Source organism: Staurois parvus, unplaced genomic scaffold (genome assembly GCF_062004578.1).
Source record: "Staurois parvus isolate SC_StPar_1 unplaced genomic scaffold, SC_StPar_1.0 ptg000177l, whole genome shotgun sequence".
NCBI classification, from domain to species: domain Eukaryota; kingdom Metazoa; phylum Chordata; class Amphibia; order Anura; family Ranidae; genus Staurois; species Staurois parvus.
In genome coordinates, this window is record NW_028317973.1 from 6,613,633 (window position 1) to 6,630,334 (window position 16,702).

Consider the following 16,702-nt stretch of genomic DNA (forward strand, 5'->3'; position numbering starts at 1 on the left):
GGCTGGAGCTTGACTTTAACAATTTCTAGATATACATTATCAAGCACCCGTGTATTGGGGCTCATAGGGTACTTGGGCATACAGTTGCAAGAAAAAGTATGTGAACCCCTTGGGATTACGTGGAGTTTTGCATGAATTGGGCATAAAATGTGCTCTGAACGTCATCTAAGTCACAACAATAGAAGAACACAGTCTGCTGAACATAATACTACACAAACATTAGATGTTGCCATTGTTTAATTGCACATAACATGTAAACATTCACAGTGCAGGGAGGAAAAAGTATGTGAACCTTTGGACTTAACTGGTTGACCCTCCATTGGCAGCAATAACCTCAACCAAACGTTTCCTTTAGTTGCAGATCAGACCTGCACAATGATCAGGAGTAATTTTGGACCACTCCTCTTCACAAAACTGTTTCAGTGTAGCAATATTCTTGGGATGTCTGGTGTGAATCGCTCTCTTAAGGTCATGCCACAGCATTTCAATCGGGTTGAGGTCAGGACTCTGACTGGGCCACTCCAGAAGGCGTATTCTGTGCTGTTGCAGCCATTGTTTTGTTGAATTACTTGTATGCTTTGGGTCATTGTCCTGTTGCATCACCCATCCTCTGCGGAGCTTCAGTTGGCGGACAGATGGTCGTACGTTTTCCTGCAAAATGTCTTGATAAACTCTGGAATTCATTTTCCCATCAATGACAACAATCCGTCCAGGCCCTGAGGCAGAAAAGCAGCCCCAAACCATGAAGCTCCCTCCGCCATGTTTTACAGTGGGGATGAGGTTTTGATGTTGGTGTGCTGTGCCTTTTTTTCTCCACACATAGTGTTGTGTGTTCTTCCCAAACAACTCAATCTTGGTTTCATCTGTCCACAGTATATTTTGCCAGTAGTGCTGTGGAACATCCAGGTGCTCTTTTGCAAACTTCAAACGTGCTGCAATATTCTTTTTGGACAGCAATGGCTTCTTCCGTGGTGTCCTCCCATGTACTCCATTCTTGTTGAATGTTTTCCTTATTGTAGATGTGTCAACGAAAATGTTAGCATGTGCCAGAGATTTCTGTAGGTCTTTAGCTGACACTCTGGGATTCTTCTTTACCTCATGCAGCATTCTGCGCTGTGCTCTTGCAGTCATTTTTACAGGACGACCCCACCTAGGGAGAGTAGCAACAGTGCTAAACTTTCTCCATTTGTAGACAGTCTGTCTTACCGTGGACACATGAACATCAAGGCTTTTGGAGATACTTTTGTAACCCTTTCCAGCTTCATGCAAGTCAACAATTCTTGATCGTAGGTCTTCTGAGAGCTCTTTTCTGCGAGGCATGGTTCACATCAGACAGTGCTTCTTGAAACCAGTAAACCCCAAACAGGTTTGTGTTTTTTAAGGGCAGGACAGCTGTCAGCAACACATCCAATATCATCACACTGATTGGAGTCAAGGTTGGCTCACTCCTGGCTCCAATTAGCTCTGGGAGAAGTCATTAAGCTAGGGCCTCACATACTTTTTCCTCCCTGCACTGTGAATGTTTACATGTTATGTGCAATTAAACCATGGCAACATCTAATGTTTGTGCAGTATTATGTTCAGCAGACTGTTCTTCTATTGTTGTGACTTAGATGACGCTCAGAGCACATTTTATGCCCAATTCATGCAAAACTCCACGTAATCCCAAGGGGTTCACATACTTTTTCTTGCAACTGTATGTCTAAAAGTACATGTGGACCTCTGGCGCTACCCAAGAGTAAGTCATCAGCATGAACTGTACTTCCAGCTATCCTAAAACAGTCCATAGGAAAATAATTACTGCAAATTGTTTAAATATTGGAACATCCACCTCGGTACAAAGTAAGACCATAAAGGAGCTAAAACAAAAAACTTTATCATTGAAAAATACATTAAACCCTCATTCACAAAAGGTCCAAAAAGCTTAACAAGCCAAATTCCAAAGTTTAAAAAAATGTCCTTGTTCACATATGAGTTTTGAGGGATATGTAGCTCAACATCTGCACCTCCAAAAGGTACGTGAGCTACTTTTGAAGTAGAATGGGGCATTTTTAAAGGCACTTATGTAATATAAAATGTCTATGGAGCCCAAAAACAAGCGTTCTTGCCCTAAAGTTGTTCCTACACGGCACTTTGCTCCTAAAAACACACAAAATAAAATGACTCAAACACACCTACCTGTGCTACACTCAAGCATGAAAGGGGAGAAAGAAGACATGTACTATGGAAGTGGTTCCCAAAAAGACAAGCAGAAGGCAAAGAACTATTCACCAGTCTCGCCAGACTAAATATTCAGACTCCTACATAAGCCAATCATGAATTATTCTCTTACATTAACATGTCGATGCTTAAAGGAACATACTACACGTGTTTATCACGGGCAGTCTGCTACAAATGATGACTAAGGAAATATAATGGATTCAGCTGCAGTGAAAAATAACACACAAGAAAAGCATCTGGCTTCACAAACTGCATAATGAACATGAAGTGGGAGCTGGGCAGAAAAACTTGTTTGGTTAGAGGAGGCACACAATCCCTAATCAAAACAAGGTCATAAAGAACCCATGACTGTTCAGGCTGAGTACTTCTGTGATTTACATAGAAACTGGAACAATAGAATAGTAAACATCTGGGGACAGAGTTACATAGTTAGTCTGGCTGAAAAAAGACAAAAGTCTATCCAGTTCAACCATTAAAGAAAAAGTTATAATCCTATACCCACAGTTGATCCAGAGGAAGGCAAACAAAACCCAGCAAACCATGATCCAATTTGGTCCTGCAGGGGAAAAAATTCCTCCCTGTTCCCCCGAGAGGCAATCGAATATTCCCTGGATCAACTTTACCTATAAATGTTAGTATCCAGTTATATTCTGTGTATCTAAGAAAGAATCCAGGCCTTTTTTAAAGCAATCCACTGAATTGGCCAGACTCTTGAGGGAGTCTATTCCACATTTTCACAGCTCTTACTGTGAAGAAACCTTTCCACGTTTGGAGATTAAATCTCTTTTCCTCCAGATGCAGAGTTCCCCCTTGTCCTCTGTTTTGACCTCAGGGTGAATAGCTCTACATCGAGTTCACTATATGAACCCCTGATGTATTTATACATGTTGATCATATCCCCCCTTAATCTCCTCTTCTCAAGAGAGAATAAATTCAGTTCCTCTAATCTTTCCTCATAGCTGAGCTCCTCCATGCCTCTTATCAGTTTGGCTGCCGTTCTCTGTACTTTTTCACTGTTCTTTTTGTGAATTGGTGCCCAAAACTGAACTGCATATTCCAGATGAGGTCTTACTAATGATTTGTACAGGGGTAATATGATATCTCTCTCTGGAGTCTATACCTCTTTTAATACAAGAGAGGATTTTGCTCACTTTAGAAACCGCAGCTTGGCATTGCATGCCATTATTAAGCTTGTGATCTACCAGAACCCCCAGATCCTTCTCCACCATTGATTTCCCCAGTTGTACTCCCCCTAGTATGTATGATACATGCATATTCTTAGCCCCCAAGTGCATAACTTTACATTTATCAACATTAAACCTCATTTGCCACATAGTTGCCCAATTAAACAGTGCATTGAGGTCGGCTTGTAAATTGGAGACATCCTGTAAGGACGTTATTCCACTGCACAGCTTGGTGTCATCTGCAAAGACTGAAATAGGATTTATAATCCCAGACCCTATATCATTTATAAATATATTAAAAAGTAAGGGTCCCAACACTGAACCTTGGGGTACACCATTGATGACCCCAGACCATTCAGAGTATGAATCATTAACCACTACTCTTTGAATATGATCCTGGATCATCTCAGCCCCCACACACCATATTAAACATCTCTTCTCTCAAATACATTCTCACATCAAATATATACAGCATATATTTTATACAACTAATCACAAATCAGTAGGTGACAGAGCATTACTTGGCCGGTGTGTATGCAGCACAGTGCCTTCGTGATTAGCACTTCTGCCTGACAACACTAGTGTTGTTGGTTCGAATCCCAACTGTGACACCTCCTGCATTTTCATCCTGCCCTGGGCCTGAGTGGGTTGCTCCTAGGCCTTACATTGTTAAGCTCCTTGAGAGCAGGGACTGAGGTGAAAGTGCAATATATACAGTATGAAAATTGCTGGCACTATATTAATACCTGCAGTAAAATAATATATTTGCTGAATCATTTGAAATTCAAGTCGTGAATGGCCTTTTCAGCACCACCTGGCTTAACAAATTTCAATTAAAAAAATGGAAAGAGCCAGGTGAAAATTGATGGCTGAACAGTGACTGTATCGAATACGATGCAGGCGCTGATTGGGTAGTCAGACGACCACAAGTGCTGGGACTGTCTGAACACAATAACTGGCAGTGCAGACTCCTCCATCTAAGCGGTCTAGTGTGGAAGGCAGAACCAGGTGATTTTGTTCATGCAACCTGCTAAGCTGAACAAGAGAAAATCTAAAAATGTCTATGCCTAACTTAAGGCCCCATTCAAACTTGTGCAACTTGTCAGGCGACTTTGGACATCAAAGGTGCTGGACAAGTCATACTCCATGTTTTCCACTGATAACCATTCAATATGTGCGACTTCAAAGTAGTTCATGCACTACTTCGGTCTGACTTTCATGCAACTTGAGGGCCACAGACTTCAATGTTAACCCTCAAAAGTTGCATGAAAGTCATACCTGAATGTTGTCCATGCAACAATAGGTCCGACTTTGCAGAGCGACAAGCCACATCCAAGTTACAACCATCCAAAGTAGCATCAAAATTGCACAACGTTGGATTCATACAAGTGTGCATGGAGCCTAACCCTCTTCAACACATGCAGGATGCGAATGTTCCCCACTGCACACCATTTTTCTTTTTCTGACACCTGCATCAAGAGAGAGGAAGGAAATACTTGACAGTCTCTTTATAAAACGTCAGGGATATGTCAGGTGCTGTAAAAACAGGCTATAGAGAAAAAAGTAAGAAAAATAAAATAAATAAAAACAGGCAGATGTTTTACTTTTCTTGGTAGCATCTTTCTGTAGTCATACAAAGACAGTACATCTCACAAGGGATGCAACAGGTCTAAACATTTTCTGAAACTAAAAACAAAAAACAAATAATTCTCAAATTGGTCTCAAAGAGGTATAGTGAGAAAAGCTTACACACATGCTGCCTGCACTCACTGAGGAAGAAGCACAGCAGGTACCCAGCACTTCAAGAATACTAGGAAGGATGGACAGAGCAATCTGACGCCGCAATTTCTTCACAATCTTCTTTCATATCGATCCTAACTTTGAAATCATGCGACTTCACTGTAAGTCGCACAATTTCAAAGTCGGGATGTCATTACAATTTGCAAGACATCTTACACCCCAGCCACATCAAACCCTACTTTGAAATCGTGCGACTTACAGTGAAGTTGCACGATTTCAAAGTAGGATGACATGCCGATTTCAGGTGTGATTTTCAAGACATCTGATACAAATGTATATGCAAATCACATCAAAAGTAGTGCATGTACTACTTTAGAAATTGGTGTGGCTTCGACCAAGTCAGAACTGCACAGATATCACTGCTCTAATTGCGGACAATAGGATGCGGTTTTCAATTTGCATGCCAATTCGAATCCAGTGTGATGGTGATCTGACACAGATATCTATGCAAATCGCACCAAAAGTAGCGCATGCACTACTTTAGAAATCAGTACGGCTCCAACCAAGTCAGAACCACAGCAATATGACTACTGTAATTGCGGACACTAGGGTGCGACTTGGCATGCAATCTGCAAATTGCATGCCAAATCGCACCAAGTCTGACCGGGGTCTTAGGGTCATTTACAGCTTTTAAATCTGCTGCACCGCTCCATTTTAAGCTGGCCATACACTGCTTGAAATTCAGCCAGTACCTGCTGAACCTGTCAAATTTCAGTGTGTGGGCTCCCTGGCTCGAAAGAAGTCAATTGTATAATTTCGATCCATGTATGTTCAAGCTTTACAATACACAGCTCTCTAACGCCGGCCATAGATTTTTCATCCGAAAGGTTAAATTGGCCGATTTTTGCACTGTAAGTGGGTTAATTGGTTGGCCAGTTTTTGGGTTTTTCGCACTTTTGGATTATCGGTCATGTTGGAAAACCACCGATTTTCGTGGCAATGATGGCCAAATCTTACGATCATTTTAACGAAAAAAAATATGTGCATGAGCCGTGATCTGGAAGGAACAGAAGTTTTGGCTGTTATATGGGGTGAACTTTATGACTTGGTCAGCCGATTTTTGTAATCGTTGGTGGTAACGTTGGTTTAACAAACAACCGATTTTTCATTTATCGTTCGAAAAGACACGTCGTTTTCAACCCGTCTATGGCCTGCATTAGTCTGGACATAACTCCTCCACTGATGCGTTTCACTATTGTCCAGCGCCAAAAGCAGAACACCAGACTTTTTTTTTTTTTTTAATATAATAATAATAATAATAATAATAATAATATGTGCCCCCCCCCCCTTCCTACTTTATTAAAATTTTAAAAATGCCAATTACTTAAGCCAGCCGTAGATTTTTTAAATCTCAGCCAGTTTAACAGGAACCGGCCAAGATTCGGCCCATGTATGGGCCGGCTGAATGTACCCAAGTTGATTGATCGATCAACTAACCAGCCTGCAGGATTTTAGATGAGATTATTGCTAGTGGCTGTTTTAACAGCTAGCAATAACCATTGTGTTCTCCCAACTGGGATGGCTTCCCCCGCTGGGAGTGCCCAATGGCTTTGCAGGAGGGATTCCCCTGTCAACACTTTGTGTTGAATCGAGCCACTTTCTCTTTTCTGCAACCCATGGTTGCAGGGGAAAAAATATATATATTTTTTTTCACATACAGTACAGCCCTAGTAATGTATATATATATATATTTGCTCCATCTATGGCTAGCCTTACCCTATCCATGAATCCAGCACTGTCCCCAGCTTCTCTCTCAGACCACCACCACCAGTCCTTTTTGGACAGAATGACAGTCACATCCTTCTGCCCTTTTCCAGTATCAGGGAAATATCATGGGGATGCGTGATTACGCAGGTCAGGCTTGCAGTACTCCAGGACTGAGCAATGCTCATGTGTCATTACACAGGTCAGGCTTACAGTACTCCAGGACTGAGCAATTCTCATGGGTCATTACGCAGGTCAGGCTTACAGTACTCCAGGACTGAGCAATGCTCATGTGTCATTACATGAGTGTTGCTCAGTCTCGGAGGAATGCCCAACTCCCAGTCACCACCACCAAGAAAGAAGCTTCTGTGTCATCACTGGACCAGCAAGAAGGATGGAAAGCAAAAACTCCACTTCAGACTTCTGCTTAAATCATAGGAAAGATTGTGAGCATTACCACTATGTAATAATGTTTACTGAATTTAAAAAAAAAAAAAAAAAACACACACGACGATGACTTATTTTAGCTAGGGACCTGAATCTCTGCCAGAAAACTTACTGGCAATGCACAGAAAAACTGGCCATACAGGTTACAATCTGATTGCACAATATACTTCAGATCCACTAACAACTATGCCTGTTTGCCTGGACACCTTGACTGGATAGTTTCGGCTGTGGTTAGGCTGATTGTACAAAGTTTGTAAAGCTGGCCATGGATGGAAATGTATCCACCTCAGCAGGATCTGGCTGAATTGTGATCCTTTAATGACTGTTCCAGATAGAGAGAAGCTGATCTAATGATCGGCCTCTCTTGAACACTTTCATTTGCACATGCAGTGCTGATCAGTGTATTCTGACAGTGAAGGAGTCCTGCTGTCAGAATACAATAGTTCAGTGGGGAGGATTCCTTCATCTATCTCCATTGTGTGGTGGAGGAATACCTGTTTTGTTTTTTTGGGGTTTTTTTTGGGGGGAGGGGTTCCGCTGACTGATGGAGAAAAAAAAAGATCAATATTGATTTCTGGCCAGCTTTATGTGTACGGTGATGATGTGATCTAACAATCTATACAGTGAAAGCCCTCCCTACACAACCTATTCAGGTCGGCTCTCACACTACATAGTTGTCGGTAGATTTCAGGGAGATTGTACGAATGAATGTGAGTTTGGGACATCAGATTGGAAGCTCCTTGAAGGCAGGGACCGATGTGAAAGTACAATATAAATTATTGGCTCTATATAAATCCCTGAAGTAAATCAGATTGAAGGTGTATGGGCAGTTTTATGGTTACCCTACACTCCTCGATAAATGATCTATTTCTTTTCCGATCGATCTCCCTCAATAGCCATAATTGATTAACAGTCTACAACACAACCAATCAATACGCCACACAGAGAAGTAGAATTGGATCGATATTTGGAAAAAACGACTGTAAGTTATCTGTTTCCAGCAGACAACCCCATAACCTGACAGATTGAAACTCAATAGCACAGATCATCTCGGGGCTGCTGATTAATGCAAAATGATCGATCATTTCCCACCCCGATCAATCACCTCACTTTGATCAATTTAAATAGATCAGAAAGACATTATGGGTATTCGATGGGTTTGTGATTTGACAATTCTGATTGAATGTCAGATAACAGGAATTGAAGCGTGTATGGCCCCCATCAGACCCCAGGACTGAAAGTTTCATCAGACAGTAGGGCGCTTGGTAGGTAGTAATTAAAGGGCTCAGCCTTGGGTAACTTTCCCCCCAATCCTGTATGGAGAGGTTCAGTGACTGGCTGAGCTGTGTGGTGTATGGATGAGTCCTCACCTGTACCTCCATGTCTGTCCGGCACACAGCAGACGCTGACACACTGAAAAGGAGCTGATATCACCTCGTCCTATCTCCTCCCCTGATTTAAAGCACTGCCGCTCATTGCTAGCCGGCTCCCAGTCCCTCCTGTCCCTGTCAGCCCTCCTCCAGCAGCCGACCGGAAGTGTCGTGCACAGCGATATGTGACCGCAGCGACCGCCTCCGCCCCTTGTCTGCCTCCTCGCCACACTTCTTCCCCTTGGAGACGACGCCAACGTCGTTACATGGCAACGGCGCAAAGCCCGGCCTGGGCAGGCTTGGAGGAGGCAGCGCCATCTAGTGCGCCAGAGAGAGAAGAGCAGGCGAGGTGAGAGGACTATTACATCTAGAGTTAGAGAAGCTGAGGCTGTGCAGAGGCAGAGCCACTACAAGTCCCAGCATGGCCTTACAGTATCACGCTTGTAGTTTCGGTATTTAAAGTAGATGTGAGCCCTGCAAAAAAAAAAAAAAAGAAAACAGTTGGGCCAGTTTACACTAGCATGAAAAGCATGCATTTCATCTGCCTTATGAAACCATCACAAACGCCTGCCAATGCTCGGTGTCATTTATGTGCATCACAACGGACGGCATTGGTGGTGTGTGCGTCACGCCTAAAATGTAACCAACATGTGGCTTTACCACGCTCTGAACACCGCCATTCACAACAAAGTAAACGCATCACAAACACCCCTATGGCGTTTGCAGCACATTTGAGATGCGTTTAGAAAGCGTTACTAGCTGAAATGATAGCACAAGAATCCATTCAATAGAAAACCAACACAGAGGAGGCGTCTGGAAAGTGTTATTTAATACAAACGCCTTAAAAACGTGTGCACAACGCATCAATAACGCATCTTAATGCCACAGGCATGTTAATGGGCATAGAGAAAGAACAAACAGAGGGAGCACTTTGCCACCGTGCTACGTGACTGTCCGTAATGGGGAGTGTAGACATCCAGCAGTCTAATGCGTTTCAGGGACTTGCCTCTTCCTCAGAGTACGTGACTATCCGCAATGGGGAGTGTAGACATCCAGTAGGCTAACGCATTTCAAGAACTTTCCTCTTCCTCAGAGTACGTGACTGTCCGCAATGGGGAGAGTAGACATCCAGTAGCCTAACGCATTTCGAAGACTTGCCTCTTCCTCAGAGTACGTGACTGTCCACAATGGGGAGTGTAGACATGCAGTAGGGTAACGCACTTCAAGGACTTGCCTCTTCCTCCGAGTACGTGACTGTCCGCAATGAGGAGTGTAGACATCCAGTAGGCTAACGCATTTCGAGAACTTGCCTCTTCCTCAAAGTACGTGACTGTCCGCAATGGGGAGTGCAGACATCCAGCATGCTAACGCGTTTTGAGGACTTGCCTCTTCCTCAGAGATCGTGACGGTTCGTAATGGGGAGTGTAGACATCCAGTAGGCTAACACATTTGCAGGACTTGCCTCTTCCTCAGAGTACGTGACTGTCCGCAATGGGGAGTGTAGACATCCAGTAGGCTATTGTGTTTTGAGGACTTGCCTCTTCCTCAGAGTATGTGACTGTCCACAATGGGGAGAGTAGACATCCAGTAGGCTAATGCGTTTTGAGGACTTGCCTCTTCCTCGGAGTACGTGACTGTCTGCAATGGGGGGTGTAGACATCCAGTAGGCTAACGCATTTTGATGACTTGCTTCATCCTCAGAGTGCGTGACTGTCCACAATGGGGAGTGTAGACATCCAGTAGGCTAACGCATTTGGAGGACTTGCCTCTTCCTCAGAGCACCCAGATAGAGGTAAGTACACATCCACAGAGGGTGAGAGCAGTTAGGTCAGAGCTTAAAGTGTACTTTTCCTTTCATCTTAGAGTTTGGTTGGGTTTTAATAATAATTTAATAGTTAAATATGTTAGGCCTGCAATGTGCGACTACATCATATGATGGGATTTATGTAATAGATGAGCTTCCAACTCTCATTTCTGCAGCCTAGACCTTAGAATCAAAACAAGCATTATGAAGGGTTTAGATTGGTTGCTATGGATGTGGGCAGGTGGTGGTGAATGTAATGTTCCTCATGATTCCGAGCCCACCAGGTTCTTGGGCTACGCCAAGCAATGTGGGTGGGGCCTACTGCTCCCAGGCAGTAGGGGTACCTTTGCCCAAGGGTGCGCTCACCAATCCCTGGAACCAGGTGGAAACTGCAGTTATGTGAACAGTCCAACATTAAGGGAGTCTCCCAACTTAGAAATGAGCTGACACTACCTGTAGTATCAAGCCACGTTTCTGTGTTAGGTGTTGTCCCGTAGCTCTACATGCAGTGACTTGTTTATGTTGCATTTGATGTAGCAGATAGATCCGAATTCCTCCACGAGCCAGCGTGCCACTGTTACCTCACTCCCAGAAACAGAATGAGATCCCGTCAGACACAGCGCAGATCTCATGCATGTCCTATGTTAACTCTTCCTCTTTTGTACCATCAGTTAGGCTGAGGGTCTCTGTGAGGCTGGTCTGCTCCCAGTTGCTATGGAAAATGGACTGCTAGGGAGGGAGGCCAATTAGCAACCCCCTCACTACCAGAGTATGCCCCACCTTCTCCAAGTACCATGTCTTGACTGGTTACTTAGTCTCTTTTGAATGTGAACTTGATTGCCCTTAGTAATGGCCTTGTTCTTCTTTAGTATGCTTGCTTGCTACTGTAGTGTGTAATCTTTCATAACCTTTTAGTGCTTTACAGGCTCGGAGTAGTTTAGCATACAGTATCTGTCATATGACACTGATGCACCCCTTTAGTAACTTTAGGCCAGGCTCAACACAGTTAATAAGCTTTACAGAAAGTCTTGCAGAGTAATCTAATTTAGTGCAAAGTCCAGAACATCCTAACCCTGACTGTCTTTTTAGTGGCTGCCCTGGCATACCTTTAAAAAGAGACAGTTCATTAACTGGTGGAAGTCCATACTTGGCAGTGTTCCAGTCTCTTGTGGGAGGAGCTGCCCCACAGCAGCTTCTCATGCAGGCTCCTCTCTCTCTCTCTCTCTAGCCAGGTGATTGCTAGCTGTAAAGGGTTACATCTTCATCTGTGTGACTCTTGCTTGTCCCCATGTGGCAGGACTTATCTGGAGAGAGCCTTCCCCTTTTTATATGATACAGGGACACTAGGCACCAAGCTATTATACATACGGAGATGACTGCATAGCGTTAAGACTGTTCTCTATACCCACATAGAGGTACCTTGGGATAATCAAGAACTTTACAGCACACACCCATTACATACATTATCTGGTGGAAGACAATTGCCAGCATTGGCGGGACGCTACCTTAAGGCCTGTGAACAAGTCAACCATATTTTGCATATATGACTCCTTGGACTCTATTATGAAGCAGATACCTTGTTCCGTATACAGTGGTATGCAGTATACATTGTGTCCAGTATCCCACGTTATTACAGATATTGCTGAACATAAGTCGGTGCTGACTTTTCATATATAGCGGGGGACTGTCCACTTCACATGCAGGTGTCTACACTTTGCACCTTGAATTTCATAAGACCCTCAAAAAGGGTAACAGATGATTTGGTGGCTGTATGTCAATACCAATAAGTTCATTATCTCCTGCTGCTTAACTGGAAACTTTCCTCTCTCGTTTTTTTTGATACAATTAAAGGGCTTTTCATTCACCGTCACATGTGGCATACTATACTACAGCTGATTTTGGGACTTGGAATTGCTTTGACTAGTCTACTACTAACTGACCACGTCCATTATTGCTTTTTTGTTTTTTTTGTTTCGTGGTTATCTATCCTGAGGTCTCAACTCTCTTGTTTCAATTCATCCATGCACTTACTAGTGTATTTAGATGGGCCCAGGGGTGTATATGTGTGTGCATGATACTCTTGTAGAGCTCTAACGTCTATCCATTGAGAACGTACTATACCCAATTAGGATGAGCTTCCACAAGACTTATATACACATATACCATTATTGATGTCTGGACGTCCTTAATTGACATTGTTTTTAAATTTATGTTGTATATGTCTATATGTGGTTGCTGAACACTGTGTTACTTTTTTGACATTACTGCAAATGATTTTGCTAATACTGAATAAATATAGTTTTTTTTATTTATTACAACCTGATACAAGTCTCGTTTGCTGTCCAATTAACCACTTGTCTCATGGAATGGGCTTTAGCCATCCTTGCAATATTTTTTGGTTTTTGCTTTGGTCTATGGTTTAGACGGCAACACTTTTAAACTGAGGAGGCAAATCAGTGAATGTTCTCATTATTCCCTCATTTTTATTTTAGTGTATAGGGTTCAGCACTGAAGTCTCTGTTGTGTATAGAGACAAGCCTCCTTAGTGTACATAGTTCAGGAGTCAGAATATACAATGCGGTGTTTAGAGTGATGTAATATACAACAAAATGTATACTGTATAGTGCAACAGTCAAAGTACATGGGTCAGGGCTTTGTAATGTAAAGACAGCTTCTAGATTTTAGTGGTCAGGAGCTAGTGCCTTCTAAGGCTGGCCATACACTATACAATTTTCTTGAGATTTTTGGTTTAGATTTACCAAAAACCATATAATAGGAGGTCAAACCTAACAACACTTTCAATTGTATCCAATTAGGCAGGCTCTTGCATTACAAAGTTGAAGGTAAATCTAAAGGAAATTGGGCAGAAATTGGACTGAAAATTGTATAGTGTATGGCCAGCCTAATGATGGTCGATGGTAATTGCCCCTTAGACGTTGCTGATCAGTGGCGAGTCCCCCTAACTGTTGGTGATCAGTGGCGATATTCCTCCCATAACATTGGTGGTCAATGTGCCCCCCTTGCTGCATTCTGTGTCCTCTTGCTGGTCTGTGTACCCCCTTGCTGCTTAGTGTGCCCCCTTTCTTTACCTAGAACCAGCTAATTATAAATATGTCCTCAACAATCTAAACTCAGCATATGGTGAAAAAATATATAGGCAAAGAGTACCTTCAGTGAAACTTCCACATTTCAAAATGATTAGTACATATAGTAGCAGGGGCGGACTGGCAACTCATGGGGCCCCCGGGCATAGGGGATCATGGGGCCCCTGTGTCCTTGCCCAAACTCAAAAAAGCCTATGAAAAAGGTACCAGGGGCATCTCATGGGGCCCCCTACTGACCCCGGGCCCTCCGTCAGTGCCCTAGTTTCCAAATGGTTAGCCTGCCCCTGTATAGTAGACATATATACTGATTAATTTAGATCCAAATCTTTTCTTGACATTTCCTTTAAAACTTGTCCAAGTTGATAGAAGTTCTAACCTGTCTACCTTTCTTTCTTTACCATAAAAAGATTTTAATTGCTACGGGGTTGATTTACTACAACTGGAGAGTGCAAAATCTGGCGCAGTTCTGCAGAGAAACCAATCAGTTTCCATGATTAATTGTCAAAGCTTAACTGAACAAGCTGAAGTTAGACACTTATTGGCTACCATACACGGCTGCACCAGATTTGAGTGCTCTAGTTGTAGTAAATCTACTCCCATGTCTCTATTGGTCAGTTTTTTCCTATTTCATTGTTCTGGTGACAACATTGTTGCTGAGACCTACAGTGAAAGAAAACCTAATGGGGAGGTCAATAAAAACCTGCCACAGATCCCACTCCTTCCAAATCTTTCCAAAACCTAAACGAAACTTGTCATTTATTTGCAATATTTAAAAGTAAAAGTGCTAACTAAGAGACATTACAGTGTGGTCATTTTCAACAATTATTAGCCAGAGAAGATTTATTTGTGCACATTCATGAGTTAGGTTTACTTTGTCGCTTGAAGCTGATTTTATGACCAATTGCCCCTTCCAATGCACATGACTGCATTGCAGTAGATCTGCATTCTGAGTCCTCATGCACACTGGACATTTTGATAACGCTGGTAACATTAGCTGTGTAAAATCACTTTTTTTTAGCATTTTTGCATTGGTGTTTTCATGCATTTTGCAGAGTTTTCCCGCATTTTGCCACATTTGCTGTTTTTAGTGTTTTTTTGTACTGGTTTGCGGTGTTTTATCACATTTTGTCACATTTTTCAACGTTAGAGCATTTTTAAAGCTGAAAAACTCCTCTAGATAAGTCAAACTTATTTTTAAACACAGTAGCAATGCATACAGTATGTAAGAAAATTAATGTATTTTAACAAGCCTAGTTTACACCATTGTGGTGCTTTCGTGCGCGTTTAAAAAAATTACAGCATGCTGCATTTTAACACACATAAATATACTGGAATGCACATAAATGCACCACAACTGCAACTCAGAAAAAAAAAAAAAAGCACCGCAGATACATTACATATAAGGCTAGGTTCACATTAGTGCGGTTTTGCATTTGAATGGGTTGTGGTGCCTGTATTTTCCTGCTGGAAAAAGGTTCCTGGCCCTTTTAGTCCCCATGCACACTTGACGTTTTTACAGCGGCTGTTTTTGGCTTTTGATGTTTTTTTTCCACAGCCGGTAAACCCACCCAGCATGTTTTCCTATGTGTCCATGCACACAGACTGTAATCAACATTTTTTGGCTGAAAATAAAAAAAACCCCAAGACTAGTGGGTTTCTAGAGGAGTGTTGTAGCTGTAAAAATGCTCTAGCGCTGAAAAATGCGGTAAAACACGGTAAACCGCTGCAAACCAGCATTTGGACAGTTTTTTGACAAAAAAAATGGGAGGTTTAAAAAAACGCTAAAAACCGCAAACACCGAAAAACGCAGGAAAACGCCACTGAACGCTAATTCAAAAATGCTAAAAAAAATAAAAAAAAATCAGAAAAACTCACGTTTTTAACGTGACTTTACACAGCTAACATTACCAGCATTATCAAAATGTCCCGTGTGCATGAGGGCTTAGAAAATGGGGCACAGCACAGAAATCGCATGGTGGTTTGGCACTATGCAATTCTGGGTGTGGAAAACAGCACTGCATTTTTCTGTGCATGGAAGTGCCATTAGGAGTTAAGGCCCCCCCCCCCCGTGCATGTTTTTGTTAAAGCACCTTGCGTGTGGTTGCAAGAATGAGCGCAATTTACATGCATTCTGGCACCCACACTGATGTGAACCTACCCTAAATGCGCAAACACGGGGATTGCGATGTAAACAAACCCATGGGGGAGACTTTTATTTACAAGGTGTGTGTTACCTGTTTATTCTCTGTGTTTGCAGTACAGCAGCAATGAATTATATGCGGTATTTGCAATCAATAAGAATACACCTGTGGACATCTTTAGATATTCATGAGCATACTGAACTTTAGAAAGCCATACTACCTCTATTACTGTAATATGCTTCAGATCAATGCAGAACAGAACATGAAGATGTGACTAAGCCCAGAGCATGGAGCTAGCTCTTCATTTCATCATGTTAGTACCATTTTAATTAGGAAGTACCCAGCTGTGATGGGAGATGAGGGACTTTCATAGATCAGACTTTGATGTGTTCCACATTGCTTTGATATTCTGCCCTGGTAATAGAAAATAAACAGCATTTCTTTTATCCCTAACATACATCTGTGCGGGAGTTCATCATACATACCAATCCTCCCAACAAAACAGAAAACGCATGCAGAGGCGGCATACTGATTACCAATTCATGATGACCTTAAACAACTTACTGAAAGGAAACCTGTACTAAGAGAAGCATATGTCTCCATTTCCAAGTTCATTCTGAAAATGCTAGTAGCCTGGCTGTTTCTGGAAGCAATACATTGTCAGTCACTGACCCAGAAAAAAAAAAAAAAAAAGCGGAGTTAAAAAAAAACGCCTCAAAAACGCTTCTTCCCCTTGAAATCAATGGTAACCCATAGGAAAAAAAATATATTTTAAATATATTTTAAAAATATTCTTCCCAAATATATTGCCATATATTTGAAATAGTACAATTTTGGCCATATTAAATATATTTAAAAATATATTTCAATAAATATATATACTGCATGTTGAAATGTGTTTTTATTACAAAATATATGAAAAATATTT

At 42.1% G+C, this 16,702-nt stretch overlaps 1 protein-coding gene across 1 annotated transcript in view; it reads right to left on the reverse strand.

Moving 5' to 3' along the window:
* The window catches only part of SGPL1 (sphingosine-1-phosphate lyase 1), an 85,150-nt gene extending 76,251 nt beyond the window's left edge, over positions 1-8,899 (reverse strand). The window contains exon 1 of the mRNA XM_089677107.1: positions 8,726-8,899. Within this exon, the coding sequence (XP_089533233.1) occupies positions 8,726-8,737 (12 nt within the window). The 5' untranslated portion in view covers positions 8,738-8,899. The remainder of the gene's footprint in view (positions 1-8,725) is intronic.
* Between the last annotated feature and the right edge of the window lie 7,803 nt (positions 8,900-16,702).